Raw genomic sequence first — 25,928 nt, 5'->3', positions numbered from 1 at the left:
TAGCAATTTATAATTTAAGATTGATCTTTAAAGAAACTTTAGAAGGACTGGGTACGAAAGGTACAGATCTCAATATGGAGACTTGACATCACATTTTCAGAGTGGACTCTTGAAATTTGTAACCATAGAAGGAAAGTGGAAAAGTATTCAGTGGTATCTTAAAAGGGATATGGGGATGGGAAGAGGGACTCACTTTCTCCCTAACATCTATAGATACTGCTAGAGATAATAACTCTTAGAATGAGCTTTCAGATTCCAACAATCTTTTCTCGTTCTCTTCCCAGAACAAAAACAACCAGTACTACCTCCCCCCCCCCCCAAAAAAAAACCCAAAACTATTGTCTCCCCATTGTGAGAAAATACAGTCTGTATCCCTGGAGGGAAGAGAACAATGGAAAAATACTGATCTTTTTTTTTGAGGGGAGAAGGCAAGACAATTAGGGCTAAGTGACTTGCCCAAGGTCACACAGCTAGTAAATGTGTGAAGTGTCTGAGGTCAGGACAGGTGCCCTACCCACTGCGCCCCCTAGCTGCACCGAAAAATATTGAGAGTAGTTGGTTAGAGGTGGATCCTGTCTGTTCAGGGTTCATACCACCCTGTTACTCTTGTCTTCAAAAGGCAGAGTAGGCAAGTCCAGGAACAGAGATTTTTTAACTTGAAAGAGATTTAGGTTTTTTCTGTTCCCTCTTATGCTAGCTAGTGGGAACAGTTAAATCCATGCTTCCTTATCATGAACTGCATTATTAAACAAAATGAAGACTTCAAATGAACACAGGTGATCACAATGATCTTTAGGGTGAGGCTTTTCTCAGCAATGCTTTAAAATCACCATCAAGTGATACAGAATCAGGAACTTATTGTTTTCCTTAGGCTTTCATTTTACTGTATAATTAACCTGCAGAAAACATTAATTATACAAACATACCTCCAGAATATAAATGTCCTTTAAGTACAGACATCTTCTCATATATTGGTCCATCCTCACCTCTCCCTGAGGCCACTGTGGTTAGAACAGAATCTACTATTGCAAGTGTTGTTTTTTGTTTTTTGGTTTTTTTTTTAGTACAGCTAGTATGAGATAGTTGAAAAATGGTGCTTAGGACTGGGATTTAGCACTCTTATATTTGAGGTCCTGCCCTAACACTAGGTTGTGATATTGGAAAAATCACCCTCTCTAGGCTTGTTCCCGAAAATGAGGATATTTGTTCTGCTTCAGATGACTCTTTGGAAAAGTGCTTTGGGGTGTGAGTGAGTGAGTGAGTGTGTGTGTGTGTGTTAACAGATCCTTTCTTTAGCCCTTTATGTGACAAACTGAGCAAGTGATAATATACAACTAATCTTCCAGCTGTAAGGAAAATAAGTGTTTTTGTTAGGTTGTCTCCTTAGTAGGTCAGTGTTTAATAGAAGTTTGTATAAACTTAATCTTTTTTGGGGGGGGGGGTTCTTAACATTTTTTTTTATTTAAATTTATTTATTTAACATATTTGGTTTTCAGCATTGATTTTCACAACAGTTTGAATTACAAATTTTCTCCCCATTTCTACCCTCCCCCCCCCCTCCAAGATGGCATATATTCTGGTTGCCCTGTTCCCCAGTCAGCCCTCCCCTCTATCACCCCCCTCCCCTCTCATCCCCTTTTCCCTTCCTTTCTTGTAGGGCAAGATAAATTTCTACGCCCCATTGCCTGTGTATCTTATTTTTTAGTTGCATACAAAAACTTTTTTTTTTTGTTTTTGAACATCTGTTTTTAAAACTTTGAGTTCCAAATTCTCTCCCCTCTTCCCTTCCCACCCACCCTCCCTAAGAAGTCGAGCAATTCAACCTAGGCCACGCATGTATCATTATGTATAACCCTTCCACAATACTCATGTTGTGAAAGGCTAACTACATTTTGCTCCTTCCCAACCCATCCCGCTTTATTGAATTTTCTCCCTTGACCCTGTCCCCTTTCCAAAGTGTTTGTTTTGATTACCTCCACCCCCATCTGCCCTCCCCTCCATCATCCCCCCCCTTTTATTTATTTTTTTTATCTTCCTCCCTCTTCTTTCCTGAGTATGTATGGTATTCCCTCCTCAGGCCAAATCTGATGAGAGCAAGGTTCACTCATTCCCCCCTCACCTGCCCTCTCCCCTCCTCCCACAGAACTGCTTCCTCTTGCCACCTTTATGCGAGATAATCCACCCCATTCTATCTCTCCCTATCTCCCTCTCTCAGTATGTTGCTGTCTCATCCCTTAATTTCATTTTATTTCTTTTAGATATCTTCCCTTCATCTTCAACTCACCCTGTATCTGCTCTCTCTCTTTTACATATATATATATGTGTGTGTATATATATATATATATATATATATAAAAACACACACACATATATATACATACATACACATGCATACATATACACATAGATACATACATACACATTCACTTATATATATACATAAACATATATATGGATATTCCCTTCAACTACCCTAATACTGAGGTCTCATGAATCATACACATCATCTTTCCATGTAGGAATGTAAACAAAACAGTTCAACTTTAGTAAGTCCCTTGCAATTTTCATTTCTTCATTACCTTTTCATGCTTCTCTTGATTCTTGTGTTTGAAAGTCAAATTTTCTATTCAGTTCTGGTCTTTTCACTGAGAAAGCTTGAAAGTCCTCTATTTTATTGAAAATCCATATTTTGCCTTGGAACATGATACTCAGTTTTGCTGGGTAGGTGATTCTAGGTTTTAATCCTAGCTCCATTGACCTCCGGAATATCGCATTCCAAGCCCTTCGATCTCTTAATGTAGAAGCTGGCAGATCTTGGGTTATTCTGATTGGGTTTCCACAATACTCAAATTGTTTCTTTCTGGCTGCTTGCAGTATTTTCTCCTTGATCTGGGAGCTCTGGAATTTGGCGACAATATTCCTAGGAGATTTCTTTTTGGGATCTATTTGAGAAGGCAATTGATGGATTCTTTCAATTTCTATTTTGCCCTGTGGCTCTAGAATATCAGGGCAGTTCTCCTTGATAATTTCCTGAAAGATGGTATCTAGGCTCTTTTTTTGATCATGGCTTTCAGGTAGTCCAATAATTTTTAAATGATCTCTCCTGGATCTATTTTCCAGGTCAGTGGTTTTTCCAAGGAGATATTTCACATTGTCTTCCATTTTTTCATTCCTTTGGTTCTCTTTTATAATATCCTGATTTCTCATAAAGTCACTAGCTTCCACTTGCTCCAATCTAATTTTTAAAGTAGTATTTTCTTCAGTGGTCTTTTGGACCTCCTTTTCCATTTGGCTAATTCTGCCTTTCAAGGCATTCTTCTCCTCATTGGCTTTTTGGAGCTCTTTTGCCATTTGAGTTAGTCTGTTTTTTAAGGTGTTGTTTTCTTCAGTGTATTTTTCAGTATTTTTTTGGGTCTCCTTTAGCAAGTCATTGACTTGTTTTTCATGGTTTTCTCGCATCCTTCTCATTTCTCTTCCCAATTTTTCCTCTACTTCTCTAACTTGCTTTTCCAAATCCTTTTTGAGTTCATCTGTGGCCTGGGGCCAGTTCATGTTTTTCTTGGAGGCTTTTGTTGTAGGCTCTATGACTTTGTTGTCTTCTTTAGGCTGTATGTTTTGGTCTTCTTTGTCACCAAAGAAAGAATCCAAAGTCTGAGACTGAATCTGGGTGCGTTTTCGCTGCCTGGCCATATTCCCAACCAACTAACTTGACCCTTGAGTTTTTCAGTGGGGTATGACTGCTTGTAGACTAACGAGTTCTATGTTCCACGTTTGGCGGGGAGGTGCCCGCTCTGCCACACCAGCACTGCTCCTTCCCCAAGAACCCCCAACCCGAACTGGGCTTAGATCTTCGGCAGGCTGTGCACCCCTGCTCTGATCCGCCACTTAATTCCTCCCACCAGTTGGGCCTGGAGCCGGAAGTAACAACAGCTGTAGCTGCCCCACCTCTGCTGCCCCCGGGGCTGGAAGCCGAACCACGAACTCCTTCCACTTCCACAGCTTTTCCCACTAAACTTCTCCACAGTCTTTGGTGTTTGTGGGTTGAGAAGTCTGGTAACTGCCGCAGCTCACTGAATCAGGGCGCTAGGGCCCCCTCCGCCTGGCTTCTGGTCTGGATGGTCCATGCCGCTCAGGCTGGGCTCTGCTCCACTCCGTTCCCAGCTCTAGCTCCCAGCTCCGTGTGGAATAGACCTCACCCAGAGACCATCCAGGCTGTCCTGGGCTGGAGCCCTGCTTCCCTCTGCTGTTTTGTGGGTTCTGCCGTTCTAGAATTGGTTCAGAGCCATTTTTTATAAGTTTTTGGAGGGTCTCGGTACAGAGCTCACACTATTCCCTGCTTACCAGCCGCCATCTTGGCTCCGCCCCTCTATAAACTTAATCTTAATTCTTGCCTTGTTCTTCTTTTTCTTTTTCCTAAAGGCATTACTTCTTTTAATCATCCTATTCCCCATAGGGCACTAGAGTGACTTCAGTTCTCTGCTTCTCTCTTGGGCCCATTCTCATGGGCTGTTTCCCTAACCTTGTTAATTTCAACACATATTTTTTAAACAAAAGAAAGCCTTTTTATTCTCTATGAAGTTCATTGAAAGCTGATTTGATTTAGAATCCTAAAATGAATCTAAGTTAATAAAGTAGTGTTTTCTGCCTCAGGAGATAGACATAACACATGAAATAGTTAAAGCAGGCAGACATATGTTTCTTATATGGTACAAATCAGTATATTACATATTCCATGTATGCTAACATAAAAAGGTATTATAGAGGACTTGAAACTTGAATGGGCCATGGAGAATGACTCAAAACTTATACAAATAAGATGGGAAGGAGAGTTTGATGATTAGGGGAATTGGAGAGGGTGAGTTATCCTTTTGGAATCATCCTTAGGCAAGGAAACAGAAATGAATATATTTCTGTTTTAGAGTACAGGGTGTTATAGTCAATTACATTTTGTAAAACTAAGTCATCCAGTATGTTGAGAATTTAAATCAGAAGTTCCTAATCTTTGTTGTATCATGGATCCCTTTGGCAGTGTGGTCAAGCGTGTAGATCTTATCAAAGCATATCAGTTATGTTAAAAAGTTATTAAAACATTTTTAAAAGTAAGTTCATGGACTTCAGATTATAAGAACCCTTGGTTTATTTAGTTTAAGAATTTTATACTTATTACATTGGGCAATAGGCATCATTGGTTTCTGAGAAAGTGAATGATAAGATAAAAAGTGGTGTTTGAGGATGCTTAATTTGACTATGAGCTCTATAGGATGCTTTGGAAGTAGAGGCAGGAAGGTTAGGCAACATGTTAACCCATGTTGGGGCTTTTGGCAATGGGGATGGAGAAGGGAGGGAGATTTTTTGACAGAAGGGTTTACAGGGCATGGTGATTGATGATACTTAAGGGCTAAGGAAGAGGAATAGAGATGACCCATAGGGTTCAAGTCTGCTGGCTGAAAAGTGGGATAGGGAAGAGGGACTGTTTGGTTGCTTTAAATTTGAGGAGATTTTAGAACATTTAAATGGAAATGTTTTGTAGGTAGATTTTATTTGATTATACCCATTGAAATTTTAGTAAGAATAAACTGTAGCAATTTAATTCGGTAAATGTTTATCCAAGTACTTGGTATACAGAGTTTACTATGCTAGGCACTGGGGCTACAAAGATGACACTGAAAATTCTCATCCTTAAAAATCTTAAAATCCAGGTTTATTGGGTAGTGAAATAAAGGTACACAACTATAGTACAAGTTCATAGGAAAACTTCAGATAAAATCCTCTGTTGGGGGAGAGATTAATGCTTGAGGAACACTTTCCAGCAAGACTGAAAGTCTCAAAAACTTCTATCCAAAAAGTGATTATATTTAGTCAGCCTGGAAGTTTCAAGTAAGTTGGCTTAAAGCCACTAAGGGTTTTTTTTTTTTGTTATTCTTTCCATAAAAAATGTTAAAAGACAATCCCCTTTTCTGATATGTTAAAAAAAAAACCATCAATCTTCGGTCAGGTTCATTTAGTTGAAGAGAGGAGTATGGCAAAAACTGTTTTAGGTGGTAGGCCTTGGAGAGTCAGGGCCAGGAGGTAGCTAAAATTATTCAGGTAACGTCTGCTTAAAGATCTGGAATCGTATGGTCTCATATATTGGTATTCAAAAGACTCATCATTCATAGACACACACACACACACACACACACACACACACGGTGAAATCTTAGTGGGAAGGAATTAGAATAATTTTAGCAATGATGTAATTTGGCTTAATTTTGTGAGATGAAGGAGAACACCAGGGAAAGTTGATTGTTTGTTGCACCCACATTACAAATCATGCCTAATTTTTCTTTCTTTCTTTTTTTTGGTTACTTTTTTAAAATGTGAATTTTAAGTTGAAAAATGTATGTTTGATTATGTACACATTCAAGTTATGTACATCATTTTATTTTATGGGAAGGTGTCATCTGTCTTCTGTGCCCATAGGCTTAATGTCATGGGAGGGGGAGGTTGGTGGGTGATGGGAATTATAGTCTGCTGATAATTGTTTTTAAATTTATGCTTAAATGGTATAGAAAATTTACAGTACTTGGTACTACTATTTACAAATGGGGATCTTTTAAGGATTAGTTTGTTGTATTTCATTGGTAAACTGGTGGTAAAAGTTTCTAGCAAGTTAAGCAGTAGCCACCAAATGAACCTCTACTGCTGCCATTAATTTACAGGGGTCAACAGGACAAAACTTCACGACATGATAGCTGATCTGGGAGATGATGAGCTACCCCACATCCCTTCAGGAATCATTAATCAGTCTAGGTCACCCTCAACTAGAATGACTGATCACGAAGGTGCAAGAGCAGAGGAAGGTACAAAAAAATTTAGCTGCCATGTTTATTTATATTACAGAAGATTTTCATTCCAAAATATAGCTCCTTTTTCCTCTCACTTGCTGCTGTTTGAGTTGCTAATAGCAAGTCTTCAGTAAGATCTTCAGAGAGACTTTGGACAGACCCTTGATGATACAGCTAAATACGCGTTGTGGAGTCTTACTTTCTAATTTTAAATCAGCAAATTATTTCCCGTTTTATGTCAAGGAGGCGCTGCTTCCTTATGGTTTCCTTGTGGTTCTTTTTCAGGGCGTCTTTCAGAAGTCTGCTTTTAGTTTATCCTATGTAGTAGTAATCGGAAATTATAGTAATTCCTTTAAAGACAAAGTTGTTAAAAATTAAGTACTTAGAGAAGAAAGGTTTAGTCCTTGGTTTTGTACTGTCTTATGTATATAAATATGTGTGTGTGCCCGTGTTTGTGTGTATGTGTACACACACATAGTCCCTAATAACATCATTTTAGGATAAAGTATATAGATTACAGTACTTTATTTTGACATTATACCTGGTCTTTTTGCCAGGTAAAGGTACCTTCTCTAGAATAAATGAAGTATGAATTTCACCTGTCTTATGAGAGTATTTGATGTTAAAATTGAATCCAAAATTTAGTAGATTCTCTGTATGCTGACAGTTGATTTTTGTGGTGCCTTAGGTAATAGAGCATTTTCAGTTAACCACAGTTTCCAAATTATATATTTTCCCTTTTGTCCCCTTTTCTTATGATATAGTATTTTTTAAGATTTGTGAATATTAGGTAATGTGTATTTCTTTTTCTCAGACAACAGCATTAATAGCAATAATTACATTTTTAAATGTAGGTAAGAAAGGGGAAGAAAATGACTAAACAGTAAAAAGATTAAAGTACCATAATAAAAGTAGCAGGAGGAAGGAAAGCTGGAAAGAAAACAACATACAATTAAACTATTATGTGTTGTTTATTTTGTTTTTAGACGTTTTGAATTTCAAACATTTAAATGCTACTTTATGAATAAAGAATGTAATATTTCTTTATTCATAGGATAGGGCAGCTAGGTGGTGCAGTAGATAGAGTACCAGACCTGGACTCAGGGAGACTTGAGTTCAGATGTGGCCTCATACACTGTGTGACCCTGGGCAAGTCACTTAACCCTACTTGCCTCTCTTTCCTCATCTGCAAAATGAGCTGGAGAAGGAAATGGCAAACCACTCCAGTATTTTTGTCAAGAAAACCCCAAATGGGGTCATGAAGAGTTAGACACAACTGAAAACAAAAATTAATTGAATTGGAAGACTTCTGGGCAAATACACGCTGTTGCTTAGGCTTAGTTCTCGCCTCCCCCTGCCACACACACACACACACACACACACACACACACACACACACACACACAGAGTAATGTTGCTTATGAGAATTTTCTGCAGAGGAGGATTTACTTTAATGTATTTTGATCTTAGAATAGGCAAACATTGTTCTACTAAGCCGGGGAGGGGTCAAGTGTATCCTACAGAATTAAAGAGAAATACAAAAAATTCTACATGTCTTCTTTATTTAGGAGCAGATGACATGGCATTTTTCAACACATATAACAAATGATAATAAATATTATGCCCAGTTAAAGGAAAGGGAAAAAGTGGAAGGACAGGTGCTGGAGAAAGAGCAAAAGTAGCCTGGGAAACCAAAGCAGTGCATTCGTTTGGCCTCTTTGGGTGGGGGGCTGGGGATGTATGAGGAATTTAATTCTTTTATGCTTTAAAAGAATTTCCAGAGTTATCTCACTTCCCCATGGAAATTTTCCTAATTTGCAAAACTGTCTGATGTCATTTCTCATAGAAAAAGGTTTACTTGCATGGTAGAATGCTGCCTGATCTGAGGCTTTTTAGAATATTGCGGTCAAGACTTCAAATTACCTTGTGTTTCTGTTCCTTACCCCTTTTGTGAAAGGCTTTTCCTCCTGATATAAGCATCTTCAGGAAGAAGATATAGATGCACAGATCGCATAGGGACCATGATATAAGGCATTCTCACCTACATTGTAGCTCCATTTCATATTCCATAATTATTGAAGTCCTGGGGAGACTCTAGGGTACCTTAAAGGTAACAAAGGCTTTTTGAAATCAATTCTGCTACCTGATTTGAGATCACCTAATTTATGTTGTTATATTTAAACTGCTTTGCAGGGGGAAAAAATGATGACTTAGGATCTATAGAGTACTTTTTTCATAGTAGTATATATGTATACAGAAAATTTTTGTAGTGTATATACATATATACTTTATCCATGTATGGAACATTAATCTAAATACCTAAAAAGGAAATATTTTTCTGAAGGAAGTAATTGTCACATATTTTTAGTGTAATTTACTATAGTGGTAGCTCTTTGCAGAAAGCAGAATTTTACAAAGCAAAAATAAAGCTAAAAAATTCTCACCAGTATATGTATGAATGAATGCTAAATGACTAAGACTGGCTTGTAATATGTAACCATACCTTTTACGTGCTTAATTTTTAATCAAGGGAATATTCAATGGGTTTTTTTAAATGCAAATGACCCAATCTGATGGCAGTATTTTTACATGGGCCAACAAATCATTCAACTCTTAGCCTTCTCCAACCTCTCAAATGATCAGAACCACTTACTGATTAGAACTATGCGTTGTATCAGGAATAGTGATTCTATAACTTTAAGATAGCCATAGTTTGTTTTTTTTTTATTCTCAAGGGGAGTTATGGAGTGGTATTTAAACTCAAAAGATTATCTGATTTTGTGTGTGTGTGTGTGTGTGTGCTAAAAACAAACTGGAAAAAATATTAGCTTTTCTTACAACTGGAACATATCACAGCAAAATGTTACCTACCTTTAATTTTACATGCAGGTTCTTAAAAAATTATCTAAATTTCTAATTACATAGCTTTCAATTTTTTTTTGGCATTATGAGTAATGATACCCAGTATAATAATAGAGATGGGGGAGAGGCGATGACTAAATTTGTTCAAATTTCTGCAGTTATAATCAGGCTTAAATTATAACATTACTATGTATATCCATGCTTTTTATTTAACTGATTTCACTATGTTAAATCTGTTGGTGATTCAGAACTTAATTTTATCTGTAAATTTTTGCACCTTATGAGCATGGCATGAAAAAATTTAGAAAACAGCATTGGTGTTAAAATGTGGAGCTTGTAAGTAGAGATGACTTTGACTTGCTGCAGTAAATTTGAATGGTATTAGATTCCTCTTCTTTAAAAGTAATTTGGATTTACTTAGTTTCATCTTTTTCGGTATGAAGAGTTATGAGTCACTGATGCCATCATTTGCTGTGTTTACACCATAACATTTTCAAAGTGTGACATGTTAGAATAATGATCATCTTCTTTGTAATGTGTGTTTTCTATATAATTTCTTCCAATTACGTCTGTGCCTGATTTTCAGATGTGGCTAGAATTACTTAGTAAAAGTCTTGTTAAATTGATCCTTCTGGTTCTTTTTAGCATCATGTTAAAATTTGTTTTTAATGTTTAATTATAAGTTTCTTTTAAAATCTTGCTTATATTATAATTTTCAGAGCAGAAGATGAACATCATATTTAAGTTGCCTACCCACCCCAATATTAACAAGTTAGCAACAGTGTAGTAAAATGTGGAGGGAAAAGAATTCTTTTAAATACTATAATTGTAGCTGCAAGTAGAAGAAAATGCCAAATTCTTAGTAAGAATGGATAAGAAAAAATGAAGCCAAGAGACATTAAGTGACATATATAAGATCATACAGCCAGTTAACCATAGAACCAAGACTAAAACCCAGGTTTCCTAGCTCTTAGTCTAAAGCCTTCCTTTCTTTTTATTGAATGCATGTTAATGATGCTTCTGAAAAGGGAGAGATCACATTTAAGGGTGATCATGAAGGAGGTAGGATTCTGTGAACTCTGAAGAATAAATAGGGCTATTCTTCTCTATAGCAAATTAATAAAGATCCTGAATCACATGAGTTTCATTGCAGCAAATGAATGTAAAATGTTTTAAAGCAATTTCTGTTTAACTGTTCTTTTGAATGTGTGTCAGGAGCTAAGTTTAAAACTGAGTAAGCAAGGAACTATAAAGACTAGTAACATTTATTATTTAAGTATATGCCTTTTAAAATTAGTTATAGAAAACTTTTTATCATAAAGTGATTTATGGTCCCTGGATTCTAGGTAACAACCTGAAATTTAGTGTGAAGGAGTATAATCAAGATTCTTCTGATTTCCATCTCAACACATAAACTCATTTATAATGCTAATAATGCAAAGACCTGTATAGATTATGATATTTATGGGGCTATAAAAAGATTTAAATAGAAGGCACCTTGGCTTTATAGGAGATGACATTTTAAAAATACTTAATATTTTTGTAGATTTTATTACAATTATTTTATATTTCAGTCAGGCGTTTTGTAGCTCATTAGCTTCCTTTTTATATATGGGAAGTAGGGAAATTAAGTAAGTTGTATTTCTGTTATTTTATGTCTTAGTAAAGTACTTAGATTTCCCCAATATTGTGTTATTCTATATGACTTTTCAGCATTTAAGAAGCGGTTTTGTTCTTTATAGCTGAACCAATGTTTCCGTCTGGAGGAGGCAAGTCATTTATTATGGGTTCTGATGATGTTTTGTTAAGTGTACTGGGCCTTGGCGACCTTGCAGACTTGACGGTAACAAATGATGCAGACTATAGTTACGATGTAAGTGCGGTTTTATTTTTAAACTTCTTAATGATTTAATAAAAGACTCTTCATTTTCAGAATGACCTCTATAAAGAAATTAATGTCGAGATACTCTAAAAAGATGAAGTTAAAATGAAATTTAATTTGTCGTGATGAAAACTTTTTTAGGTATCATGATTTATATTGAGTTTGAAGTTTGGAATGAAATATGATAAAATAGTTACATATTAGACACAGTGAACTTTTGATTATGTTTACAAATGATAGCAAGTGGTAGTATAAACAATCTCAAATAGCAGGTAACTAAAAGAATCATATTTTGAGCAGATTTACCTTAGTAAATTTGCTAGGGCCAGTGTTAAAATTGAGTTTGCATTCCCTGAAAACAACAACCTAGAGTCATGCTGAATACTGGAGGTAAACTAGCCTTAGACTCCGTTTTATTATGAATAGTTCACCTATGATTAAAATTTATTTGTATTCATTTGGATTTTTATTTCTGTCCAGATACTCACTAGTAGTATAAGTTTACATTAAATTAAGTGTTTTTTTTTTCCCACATTTTTACCAACATTCCTCACTTCCATATTCAGGTTGGAGAAGCTGTATGTTATTTTTGTTTTAAGAAATTTTTCTGAAAAGCTTAAAGTGTAAGCCATTAAATTTTAGTAAACATGTGATTGCTTTATAAGTGATTTCAAATTCCTGGTAATATGAGAGCAGAAAATGTTATAACTGCCAGCATTATTGGAGGGTGGGAGAAAGTATTTTATTTCTTTTTCAATAACACTACTTTCTGGAAAAAAAGTTATACTATATTAAAAATAGCCTGGGAAAATGACAGATAAAGATTTTGTTACAACTTATAGAAGGCCACTATTATTATCAGTTGACAATAGTAATTCCAAATTTAGTTTTCTGATTTAAAGAAATTTCCACTTGGCCTAACCACTTTTTAAACTTATATAGTTTTTTGCAGTAAGCGTTCTCAAATGGTGAATATTTGTACAAATCGTATTTTTAAATGACATTTTGTACCATGCTTAAATTTTTAAAATTGAACATGCAATACAATTTTTTGATGTTTTACAAAATTCTTTTAAAGAATTCAAGTTGCATCTAACTATAGTTATTCTTACTGATGATAATTCAATTTTATCTTTTTAGTTACCTGCCAATAAAGATGCCTTTCGAAAGACATGGAATCCCAAATATACACTACGTAGCCATTTTGATGGAGTACGGGCATTAGCTTTTCATCCTGTAGAACCTGTGCTGGTTACAGCCTCTGAAGATCATACTCTGAAACTTTGGAACTTGCAAAAAACAGTTCCTGCCAAAAAGCAAGTATTCAAATGTTAGCCAACTTTGTAATTTGAATAGTAATTGCTAGTTATTCTATCCCTTTTATATCCCTAATCCAGTCTTATCCTGCTCTGTGATTATTGCATAATTATAAAATCACTTTTTTTTTTATTTCCTTTGCAGGAGTGCCTCATTAGATGTAGAACCTATCTACACATTTAGGGCCCACATGTAAGTCTTTCAGATTCAATATGGATAAATAACCATAGATATTTCTAATTGTTAATCACATTGCAGGGCTTCTGTATTATTCATCTTTGCATTTTGAGTTTTCCTCATTTGTTAGTGTAGCGCTTGTACAGAATATAATTAGATGTTTGCTTAATTTGTTTTTTTTTTTTCGGAGGGGGATGGCAGAGCAATTGGGCTTAAGTGACTTGCCCAAGATCACACAGCTAGTAAGTATGTCAAGTGTCTCAGGCTGGATTTGAACTCGTGTCCTCCTGACTCCAGGGTTGGCGCTCAACTCACTGGGCCACCTAGCTGCCCCGTTTGCTTAATTTGAATAAATTCCTCAATGCAATTACTTTCTGAGAAATTCCACTATTTCAAGAGAGATCAGCCAGATATTTTACTTGATTTGGTCTTTGTGCAGAATATTTTCTAATGTAGTATGTAATCATGAGAGGAATCTTTGATCCACCTGCACAGAAAGAAATCATGGCAGACTCCCATTGAAAGCCCTAAAGGTGAAAATCAGTTTGCATGAGATGTCTAGAAATTCACAGGCAACAAAAATCCATGAAAGGAACTAGTAGTAAAACTTTTGACCTTAGCTGCACAAAAGGCTGCTAACAGGCAAGTTGGACTAGAGCTACTAATGCAGAGAAGCAAATTTAATCTTATAGGTATTACTGAAGCAATGGAGAATGGGACCCATGATTGGAATATAACAGGAAACAGTATTATACCTTACTCAAAAGGAACAGGATAGGCAAAAAGGGAGGAGGGGCAGAGTAGCAAAGTAATTTTGTCGATTAAGAAAATATGGACGTAGAGATGAGTGACGAAATCCAGAAGTAACAAGGGAAGGGAGGAATGGCAGGGAGCGTTTGAATGAAGATCAGTGGAAGTGAGAACAGAAGTAAAATTGTTATACGACATACTGCAGATGACCTAGAGAGAAAAAGGAAATAGATGAGTGTGGTTAATTGATACCTGCCTTGCATGGAGATATGATGTGGTGTAGTCATGGAGGACTTCCATTATCTAGACTTTTCATGGTGTCCTCATTCTCCGTCAAAAATAGAACTAGTAATTTTTTTGGCTTAGTTTAATGACAGCTTCATCCTTCAGAAGTTGGGGGAAGCAACAAGGGTGATCACTAAATTCGGCATCTAATTATTTCCAAGGAGAAACTGCTTGCTGAAGTAGAAATGGAAAGAAAGTGAAACTGCACTTCTAAGTTTTGTGACAGAAAACCGTTAGAAAGCACTGACTGATTCTGTACCCTAGATTTTTGGAGAACATATATTGAAGGGTTCAGAGAGATAAGTATGGAATTTCATGAAACTTCTATTGGGGAAGTAAGCCCAGGTGAAGTGAAAAACTCTACAAGAATGAAATTCTTAAGGCACAAAAAACAATTGCCTTAAAGAAGAAGGGGGCAATTCTTAATGACACTAATTGGAATACATAGGAGACTCACACTAAATTAGATTTTATAAAGACAAATAATGCAAGGAAGAATACTGAAGGATGTCTTGGATCTTATCCTAAAAGACCAGTGTTAGGACTGCCAAAACTCTTAGTCAAGACTGGCAAGACTTAAAAAAATGTCTCAAAAAAACAAAAACCAGGCGGGGTGGGGTTGGGGTAGGGAGTAGAGATAAAAGCATGAGATAGGGTCACTTACTGGGGCAATTACTGGGGTAATCTGCCTGATGGCTTGATGGGGAGGAGGCAGAACTATTCAGCTATTTTTACATTTCATAATATACAAGAAGCAGTAGGGGTGTAATGTAGAGAAAATGGGTCTTAAGGCCTTTCTGGCCCATCCTGGCTCTGTGACCCTGAGTCAGTCACCTAACCCATCAGTTCTCTAGACAACTCTTAAGACAGTAAATCACAGATCAGGGTTCTGACATGGATTGGTAAAAGGAGTTTCTTAGCTAGAAGTTCTCTGTAGTAGTGAAATCGGAGGCCCAGTTCCTATCCCTGAACACATTCCTATAATTGGGCTCAAAAAATGAACTTGTAAGTTATTGTCTAGATAAGTTTGTCTGAAAAAGATTGGAGGAAGAGGAATCAGTGGACTCCAAGCTGAATGTGAGCCAGAAGTGTAATACAGGGGCAGCTAAATGGCTCAGTGAGTGGAGCGCCGGCCCTGGAGTCAGGAGGACCTGAGTTCAAATGCGGCCTCAGACACTTGACACACTTACTAGCTGTGTGACCTTGGGCAAGTCACTTAACCCCAATTGCCCTGCCTTCCCCCTCAAAAAAAACCAAACTAAAAAATAAAAAGTGTAATACAGTCGATCCTCAACTCTTGGAGGAGTAATCTTCCTAGCAAACAACACGCAAGTCAAAACCACAAATGTTGATATATTGAACCTTTGGGAAATTAGGGGTTTAGATTCCTATGACAACTGTAATCTTTCACTAGAGATTGCTAAAAGTACACATTTCTGTATACAATTATTTTATATTACAATATAATAAAACATTAATTCCGATAATATGCACCTTTCCTAACACAGTAACCATGAAATAACCCATGCCGTGTACTACACAAAATAAAATTGGTAACATGCAAAACATTTTTTCTTGCTACCTAAAATTCTGTGACCTTTTGTTCTCTTAGCATCTCAAAAAACAAAATAAAACATTGATTTTAGGTAATATTCACTTACAGTACCATTAAATACTGCACAGCAAATAAAATTCTTAAAACTAAAATTTTTAAAAACCTGAATCTTATCTTCCACTGTGTTAAATGGCAGTGTGAAGCTGTTGTACTATATACTATACTGCTGCAAACCTCTCTTCCTTGGTGGGCCTATGAAAACCAAGGGAGAGTTTCCTGAGACTTTAGTCACTGCTGTTGGAAGACTCAAGCCTGGCAAAATCTTGACATCACCTGACCCTCTTCCCTTCACAGCTGGTGGATGGCATTATAGATCATGAAGGATGCGCCAGCTTGAAGTAATCTTGTCAGCAGTGTCTGCTTTGTGCTCTGAGATCCTTAAGGATTTTGGTGTATGGGAGCATAGCAGAGGCAAGTTGACATTTGGCCTTGAGGCTGCAATTGATGATGAGAATGGCAGCCTTAATGTCTTTAGCCAGCTGGTCAATTAGGCTGACAGTGGCTGCCAACATTTCGGCATGAAGATTTTCCTAACACCTTTATTTTCTCACTAAGCTACGTCACTGATTTTGCACACTTGGGCTTAGAGCCCAAAGAACTTGCTCCATACTTGAGGGGCATAATAGCAGCACAAAACTTGAGTTTTAAAGGCAAACAATGAAAATATGCAATGAACTAATGAGGAGCTCTTTACAATAGTAGGGTAAGTAATATCAGTGAGATGAGCATCACGCCTCTCATTTTTTTGCCCTTATGCACACAGCTGCAAATGTGTTTGGTTGCCAATGCAAAAGTGAAAATGAGATTACTAATAAAATAATGTGAATGCTTGAAGTCACAAAAGTTAAACACATGAATGTTGAGGATTGACTGTATGTGCAATAACAAATGTGATATTAGACTGTATTTAGAGGGATATGTTAATCTTCTTGTCCTGGTAGACCATATTTAGATTATGTTCATTTCTGGGTACCATATTTTAGGAAGAACATTGATAATCCAGAGCTGCAGTGTCAAACTCAGATAGAAACAGATTGCTGTGACTTAGCACACTACAAATTAATATTATCTGTGCTGTAATATATTTTTGTTTATTTTATTAGACATATCCCAATTACATTTTAATCTGGTCCTAGTTGACTTTGACACCTGACCTACAGCAGCACTTCTTAAAGTATGGATCATGACAGTTTAAGAAGTGTTGAAGGGGTCATGAGTGGAAAAAGTTTAAGAGACCCTGATCTAGAGAATGTGCAGAGAAATGGAGCTAGAATGGTGAGGGCCCTTGGGAATATCACCAGTGGGGATTAGTTTAAGGAAACAGGGAATATTTAGCCTGGAAAGAAAAGCCATTTAGCAAACTGTCGCGTTGGAAAGAATTAACTGTGTTCTACTTGGCCCCAGAAGTTGGCTAGAAATTACAGAGAGTCAGATTGAATCTTGATAGAAGAAAATAAAAAATCTTGATAGAGTTCTCCAAGAGACAAAGGCCAATATATGCATTGATTACTACTCATATTGAGGACATAGAACAGGGAAAACAAAATGTCTCTGCTCAGAGTAGTTCAGTTAGACTGCTGCATAGACTGTATGGAGGTGTGTAATGTGGGTACCTTGACAAGTCAGAGAGTACCAGATTATGGAAGGTCTTGACTGTTAGAGTTTGAATGTTACTACATGGAAAATAGAAGGGCCTTGAAAAATTTTTGAATAGATTAACTAGCTCTAAGAAGATAGAATTATCACTAGAAGTCATGTTAGGCCTTAACCTAGTCCAGCTATCTTTACAGATGATAAAACTGAACTTGCGTGTCTAATAACAGCTGGGATTTGAATCTAGGTCCTCTCAGTTATAAACCATTTTGCTTTCCTCTGTGATACACTGTGCCTAGGGAAAACCATGTTTTGGTGATGACAGACAGATTGATGGTAGTGGGAAGTAGAATGGAATCAGAGGAGCCTCTACGGTCAGAATTGGAATGTTCTAGTAAATGCTTCTAGCCAGCCTGGAAATTAGCCTACAGGTTTTCATTGACTCTGAATAAGTGCACTGATAAGTCATCTTTTTTTTTTTCTTTTTGTAGTGGACCTGTACTATCATTAGCTATTAGTTCTAATGGAGAACAGTGTTTTAGTGGCGGCATCGATGCAACTATTCAGTGGTGGAATATGCCTAGTCCTAATGTGGATCCATATGATACATATGGTAAGCAGTGGATACTGTGATGTCAGTAGGGCCTACAGATATGATGTGTGCTTGTCTGCCATGTTAAGAAACTATCGCCCTTGTTTGGTTCTGCCTCACACTTAATGTATTTTGGTTTTGAAGCAGATCTTATTTTGGGGATCTAGTTATTTAGCTGTGAATAATTTTTTACAAAGTCTGAAAAAGATGCAGACGTACAGTCTGCAAAGAAAATTGCTTTATTTCTAAGCTTATTGTTAAATTGGGCAGGAGAAACTTAATTTTTAAAAAACAAGGATGATTTCCCAGTTTTAAGAAATGTTTTCAGAGAGCACTGAAGTAAATGCAATGTGGAAGAAAAAGTGAAAGGAAAAGTGCTGTTAGTCTAACAGCACAACTAGTTTGGGCTTTGCCAGGGGACATTGACCACTATGACCTGATTTGTCTAAGTGTAGAGTTCAGCTTTTTCTGCACTGTAGCAGATCATGATGATAATACTGCACTTGAACTTCTGACTTAAATATTAACTGTGTACTTTGGTGATTCATTTCTTTCCTGCCACTGAAATAAAATGCCATAGTAACTTGGGCACATAAGCCTGGTTTTAAATGGAATAAGGGATTACTTAATGGAAGATTTCAGATATATTATGAATGAGTTTGTAGTGGTAGTAAAGTGATAGATCCTTTTTATTAATAAACTAAAAGATTTCTTTTGTGCTGTTATCTTAATAATTAAATTAACTTTCTCCGCTTTCTTCCCCAGAGCCAAACGTTCTAGCTGGCACATTAATTGCTCATACAGATGCAGTCTGGGGTCTTGCTTACAGTGGCATAAAGAATCAGTTACTGTCTTGTTCAGCAGATGGCACTGTTAGGTTGTGGAATCCACCAGAAAAGTTACCCTGCATTTGCACTTACAATGGAGATAAAGGTAAGTGAATTTTGCTTCTAATGAAAAAGCAAACTTTTAAAAAAGGAATTTGTTAAGGTAGAGAGGAGTTAAGTAGTTTTTAATTCCTTTGCTTTTGACACAATAACTCAAGATAGGTTTTGATGAATGTTCTTACTAGTAAAAGAGAATATTAGAAAATTTATGTTAATATATTGGCTGCCAGTCACCTGTTTAAGGCAAAAGGATGTTTTACCTTTCATCTTAAATATCACTCTAACGATTTAGAAGATCCTCTTTTCAAAATAAGCTGTAACTAGTTCATGTTAGAAGAAATTAATTTTAATTTTTCTAGCACTTTTTAAAAAGCAATTTTTATGTCTCAAGTTGAGAGAGGAGCTTTGGTTTGGTAGATAAAGTGCTGGCCTCAAAGTCTTCAAAACCTGGGTTCAAGTCACATCGGCAAGTCATTTAATCTTTTGATGCCCTAAGACTCTTAGTAACAGAATGTGCTGAGCTGCATTGGTCAAAGGAGTTTGCTCACAGGGAATACCCCTGTAGCTAGTGAGTGCATCCTTCTTGTCTCTCAGTTTATCTCTTAGTTATTTTATAGGTGCTGTTTATTACCTTGGATCATTTTAGATGAAGCATATGTCTTTTATCTTGCTAGTGCAGCTGTGCTTCACTTACATCTTGAGTAATTTTTTTAAATCTCTCCCTTTTCTTGCATCAGTTAACTGGGTGTGGTTTTTGTCCTTCATGATTCTGATAATTGCCCAATATCCCAATTTAGTTTGTGTTGTGTAGAATTTGTTTTCTTTCCAAAAGAATAAGGTTTCATAATGATTATTTGCTGGTTTATAATACATTCTTATTTCTCCTGACCTCTTTTTAGAGCATGGAATACCTACATCTGTTGACTTCATAGGCTGTGATCCTGCTCATATGGTGACCTCTTTCAACACTGGCAGTACAGTCATTTATGATTTAGAAACATCACAATCATTGTTGATGCTTTCATCACAGGTAGATTCTGGTAAGTTTGCTTGAGTATCTTGGCTGCTGTTCTATCATTCTTTTCTTTCTATGTTCTCCTGCCCTTCCTGTGCAAAGGGGGGTGGGAGGGAAGTGAGGTGAGGAGGTGAGTCTTCAGCTCTCCCTTTTAATAAAGAAAAGCATTTAAGCAAAACCAACAAACTCAGAATAAGTGTGTCTGAATTGTAGTCCTCCTGACTCTGCACTGAAGGGAACTGTGGTGGGGAAGTGTTGTAGCAACTCTTTGTGGAACCAAGGTTGGTCACTGTAGTTACTCAGAATTTAGCTTCCTTTTAATGTACTTTTCCATTTACAATTTTAAAGTTATTGTATGCATTCTTTTCTTGGTTCTGCTTACTTCATTCTACTCATTCACTTCTCTTCCTGTCAGTTTGCCACACCTTTAAATTTATCGTATTTGTTGTTTCTTATGTTGTTATAGCATTTTATTCTTTGCATATAACAGTTTGTTCAGTTTCTTGCTACCACAAAAGTGTTTCTATGACTATTTTAGGATTTATAGAGTCTTTTATTCTGTCTTTGTTCTCTTTGCTACGTATGCCCAGTAGTGGGGCCACTGAGTCAAAGGGTGTGAATTGTTAAGTGACTTGTCTATGGTACGTCTCGATTGGTTGGACCAATTCTTAGGTCCACTAATAATAACTTATTGTACTTGTCTTTTTTACAAGCCCTCAAACATCGACTGGCAATTATCAGCTGCCAGTCTGCTGATAGCAGTAAGCTCTGATCTCAGAATTGTTTTGATTGTCATTTCTCTTATCTTTAGAGATTTGAAGCAGTTTTTTCATATAGTTGTTTATGTGTTGTGATACTTTGAGAACTATTCATAGCCTTTTACCATTTATCTAATTGAGGAATGGCCCTCATTTTCTTTTAAAAAGATAATTACAAGGCCAAATCAAATAATCTTTAGAGTAGATCTTCCAGAATTATTTCTTTCTTGTTTCACCAACTCTGATTATTTCCTGGAGTTTTCATTATAAACTGGTTTATTAATAAAATTGCTTCAATATAAGATGAGGGAGCTCAGGGATCAAGAACTAAGTTTTTCTTAGATTGTCTCTTAACTTAATTCTAAACTCTTCATTCTGTGTGTAAGTTATTGTTTGTCTTTTTTTTTTTCATCCGGCAAGTTTAGATTGTACATTTCTACACCTGGATGTGTGGCTTAGTCCATTGTTGTAACTACACTAAAGTCTTAGTAGAACCTGTCAGAGTTATTCCCCACCGGCAGTTACCGCCATATTACAGTGATACAGTTGAGTACGAGTTTTAAAACCAGCAATGATAAATTTTAAAAATCATAGTATATGTAAATTCTGTCCATGGCCTTTAAGACTCATCTGTACGACATATGAGCCACAGGGCTGGATCTCATTGGATTGAAGTCTCATAGTACATATAGAAATTAGTCTGTTTTTGGTTTTGGAGTTGAAAGGATTTCATGTTTGATTGAGGCTTAGAGGTTTGGTGTCTTGCTCAAGGTTGCATATAGCTAGTAAGTGGAGGTTTCTTCTTCTGTAAAATGGGAATAGTTGTACCCTATTTACCTCACATGGTTACTATGAGGGTGAAATGAAGTGCTGTATATAAAGTGCTTTGTAATTGTAAATTGCTTTATAAATGTAAGGTTTTTTCTACCCTTTCCTGTCCTTGAATTTAATCTAGAATTGATAAAACTGTAATTTGTTTTTTTTTCCACAAGGCTAATTTTTATTGTTTAGGTTTATAAAAAGTCCCTAGCACCTCACTTTCTTCTCATAATGACCTTATGTAGTTTTTATAAATTAAGTGAAATCTGTTGGTTTTTTTAAAATCAGTAGTAATATTTGGTTTTTCTCTTATGTAGTTATATTATGTTGAGTTTTGTCACTGATGTTGTATGCTGATCTTAAACATAGAAAAATCCACCAACATACTAGATAATCATAAACTTAATGACTTCCCATGTAGAATGAGCAGCGAAAGGGAGCCGTAAACATCACCCCCAGACTTCGGTGCTCAGGTCTTCATGTTAAGTAGAGACCTTCATTTGCCACTGATTCCCAATTTAATAGTTCAGACTATGTAAGAGGTTACAATCTCTTGTGATTAGTGCAGGATGGTAGTACTAAAGAAGACTAAGTGAGTCACTGCTTGTACTTGTTCTTCATCCAGGTTTACAATCAAATAATCACATCAACAGGGTAGTGAGCCATCCCACGCTTCCTGTTACAATTACTGCTCATGAAGACAGACACATCAAGTTTTTTGACAATAAAACGGGTAAGTTGGTCTTGTTATTTTCATCACGAGGGCACTACTATCTTTTTTTAACCTTATTTCTTTTGGAATTAATAATTTCAGAATTATCCCGTTAATTAAGTAATGAATCTATGAATCTTTACTTTTTAAGCTTTTTGCCATGTTATATTTTAATCTCGAGATTTAATCTCAAGAAAATAGTACCTTTGTATGGAGTTTTTTTTTTGCTTCAAAATGGCTTAACTCATTTTAATATTATCTTCGGAAAGTTGATGATATGTAATACATTTTAGCCTTAAAACTTGGAATACTAGAACTAGGAAGCACTCCCTTGAAATTAGGAGGAAAAAAATAGGCCAAATAAATGGAAATTAAAATGTTTTGTTCTTAAAATTCTTTTTTAGCTGAATTCTTCATTAACTTCACATGTCTCTGCAGTGATGACTGATAATTTTCAATGACAGTAATATTCTTTATCATCAAGGAATGATTGCATTATTTTAAATTTACAATTATGTTCATATGGTTTATTTTATTGGCATATTATTCCTTCAAAGTAAGTATGTATGGTATATGGGGTAAGACTTAACCTGAAAAACTCATTCCCCAGTTATAACAGTATATTATGCTTTAAGCGTTTATATAGTGCTTTAAAGTTTAGGCATCCTTTACATAGTAGGCTAAGCCTGGATTGAGATAGAGATACACACACACGCACACACACACCACACACACACGGCAGTTCAGGGAATAGACCTTGTTTTATTAGGAACAGCCCCAGCATTTGAGCAATAAAGGATTAATAGGACTGGGGAAAATGTGCATGACATACAGTGCTTGCCACTTCTCTGATTTCAGTAGAATGACGAGTCACAGCAAAGATTGCCTGCCGTTCCCCACCTAGAAGAGTATTTTGGTTCCTAGTGCCTTCTGCTTTTCTTATGTCTCCTTAATCCTAAGCAATTACTTCCAAAATGTTCATTAGATTGCTTTTTACAGTGTCTTAAATTTAATGCCTGAGTCAATTCAGAGTACTTTCTTTAGGCCAAGCGTTCTTAGGATTCATGAACTTGTTTTTGTCGATATTTTTATTTCAGTAGTATTTGGTTTCCTTGTAATCTTGGTGGTTTTGTTTGGTTCGTTTTATTTAAATTTTATGCATTAAAAACATTCTGAAAGCAGCTCCGTAGATTTTTTACCTAACTGCCAACCTGGGTCCATGGCCAACCTTTGTTTACTTGTTCCTGCAACATGAAATAACTGACATCTCAGTAGAATAATGAACTTGATGAGTCTTGAATTTATATAGGAAGATATACCCAATGAACAATTGCTTATTTTTCCAGTCTGCTTAAATGTTGTCAAAGTGGATTCATTTCTGCAATTTATGTGATTTTATGTAGAATCTAGTGATACGATTTTGTCATCTGTGGTATATTTTCAGTGTCTACTGCATGTTGCCAATTCATTTTGCACAGTTGGTTATTTGAGGCTTCTTACTAAGAACTTAGTTCCGTGTTAGGATTTTGCTCTTATGTGAAACTGTTGATATTAACATGTCCAGCCTCCCCACCCCCACCTGACATTCTTCCCTATGTTTCCTGCAGGTAAGATGATCCATTCTATGGTTGCTCATTTGGATGCTGTGACAAGCCTAGCAGTAGATCCTAATGGCATCTATTTGATGTCTGGAAGTAAGTTTTCATATAATTTGTGATATCTGCATGTTGTGCGCCAACTGTGGTTCTCTTGCAAAATCTGATTAATTGTGACCTTCTTCCATAGGCCATGACTGTTCTATTAGATTATGGAACTTAGACAGCAAGACATGTGTGCAAGAAATCACAGCTCATAGGAAGAAACTGGACGAATCCATTTATGACGTAGCTTTCCATCCATCCAAAGCATTTATCGCCAGTGCGGGAGCTGACGCCCTTGCCAAAGTGTTTGTGTGACACAACAGATACCTGCAGTATAAGAGCGAGTCTGCTTGGACAGAAAGAGGGAACGCATCACTGCCATCCATGAGGTTATTGATAAGACACTACGTATGATCTGCCTAGGCAAAGGCTATTTGGGGGCAGGTATAAATGGGTGAAACTCTTGATCATCTTGAATAATGTCAGGCTCATTCATTTAACTGTAATTACTGTATTTTGTGGGGGCAAAAAAGGAAACCAGTATTTGTAGCCTTTCCTGGATATGAACTGAGCATATGTCTGTTCATTATGTGTCTAAGCCAACTTGGAGTCTGATCTTACAAAAGACTTATTTTGGACTCTGTGTGCTGCCTTAGGGTTAGGATGTGGTGCTCTTGTGGGGGGAAGTGAGCTCCAAGAATAGCTTTCTTTTCATCTCTTAGTGATCTTCTCTGTTTATCAGTTGAATGCCACAGATTCCCTTTTAAATTTATTTTGCTTTAAAGAAAAGGAAATTTAACTTAAAATATTTTAGCATTAGTTGCACAAAATGTTTGGATAAAATTCTAGTTTTTATAAGTCTTTTTATATATTTAGCCTGTCACAACAGTGCTCAAGATTGTATTGATGATGTTTTTTCTGCATTATAGAACCCTAAAACACAGAGATCTCACTGACCCGCTGCCGTGTAACCACTCTTCCCTTCTTTTGCCTAATACAGCTCAGCTAAGTCCTTCCATAAGGATGCTAACTCATCATCATCACATAACTGTCTTCATAAATAAAGGACTGTAAAGAAAGATGTGTTAAAATGAAACACTGGGGCTTACCACCCCCAATGAACTCTTTAAAATTTAAAAAAATAAAAACCACAAAAACAAAAAACTAATCTTGGCATCCTATCACTATGTGATATTTTGTACATCTTACTGTATTTACAAGTTTATTTATCAAGGATTACCCATCTTACTCTAATGGCCTATTGTTATTTATTTCACTTTTTTGTTGGTCTTTATATCCTTTTATGTATGTGTTAAAGGGCCCTGTATATCTATTATGGCATTCTTTGAACAGTCTAAAATAGACTAAAAATTGATAATTTCATAGTTTAATTTACAAGCCAAGTTATTTTTCTCCCGTCACATATCTCAGTTTACCACAATTCCAGAAAAGCTATCTTGTTTAAAAAATATTTGGAGTGAAAATGTTATATTTGCATTACAAATAGGACGCAAAAGTAGTTGAATCAGGATTCAGAAATCTGCTGTGTTTGGACTAGTTATCCCTGTTTTTATTTTTTCAGATGTGCTTAATTTTACGGTGTAACTAAAGATTTTGTTTGTGTAATGCATGATTAAGACAATAAAGTATTTTTTCTAGTCTTCCACAAAACTTTTCTGATCAGTTTGCGAGTTTTGATGAGTTTTGTAAGGTTTTTGTTTTACAAACTATGAATCAGCAAATTTTTAAGATTGTACCACATAGCAAAAGTACAGCTGTTGAAAAATAATGTATATAAAATGCATATAATAAATATTAAATGGTGTACCTGTATGTTACTGTTGGCTACATTATTTTGTGTTGAATAGCAAATTTTTTAGATCCTTTAATTTTTATGGTGCTTAAAACAGCACTTGCATTTTAAATTTATGCTAGTTCAGCAGTATTTTGGAAATTTTATTCTTTTAACAATACAGTTGACACCAGTTTTAAGAATAATTTTCCAGGAGTTCCATCTCAGTTGGATTTTCTCTTGCAGATCCTGAAATTGAATTCTGGTGATTTGTATCTATTTTGAAATTATATTAAGCACCATTATTTTCATTCGGATTGTCTTGAAAAGCAGTTAAAAAGTCTGATCTCTTCTCCTCTCTCTCTTCCTTCTCTCCGCCTCAGAAAAGTCAACTCAAAATGTTAA

General features: G+C 36.1%; 1 protein-coding gene across 4 annotated transcripts in view; it reads left to right on the top strand.

Annotated features, from left to right (window-relative positions):
* Positions 1–25,564, top strand: part of STRN3 (striatin 3) — a 106,066-nt gene extending 80,502 nt beyond the window's left edge. For 3 of the 4 annotated variants that reach the window (XM_036736767.1, XM_036736768.1, XM_036736769.1), the window contains 10 exons: positions 6,702–6,842; positions 11,432–11,562; positions 12,712–12,887; positions 13,033–13,080; positions 17,800–17,921; positions 18,666–18,833; positions 19,687–19,827; positions 22,005–22,112; positions 23,699–23,785; positions 23,877–25,564. In XM_036736767.1, coding sequence (XP_036592662.1) covers positions 6,702–6,842; positions 11,432–11,562; positions 12,712–12,887; positions 13,033–13,080; positions 17,800–17,921; positions 18,666–18,833; positions 19,687–19,827; positions 22,005–22,112; positions 23,699–23,785; positions 23,877–24,046 — 1,292 coding nt within the window. In that variant the 3' untranslated portion in view covers positions 24,047–25,564. The remainder of the gene's footprint in view (positions 1–6,701; positions 6,843–11,431; positions 11,563–12,711; positions 12,888–13,032; positions 13,081–17,799; positions 17,922–18,665; positions 18,834–19,686; positions 19,828–22,004; positions 22,113–23,698; positions 23,786–23,876) is intronic. The other variant, XM_036736770.1, reaches the window with a different exon arrangement.
* Positions 25,565–25,928: the final 364 nt, after the last annotated feature.

The sequence above is a fragment of the Trichosurus vulpecula genome, chromosome 8 (genome assembly GCF_011100635.1).
Source record: "Trichosurus vulpecula isolate mTriVul1 chromosome 8, mTriVul1.pri, whole genome shotgun sequence".
In the NCBI taxonomy this organism is placed as follows: Eukaryota; Metazoa; Chordata; class Mammalia; order Diprotodontia; family Phalangeridae; genus Trichosurus; species Trichosurus vulpecula.
This window is presented reverse-complemented; position numbering and strand designations above follow the sequence as displayed.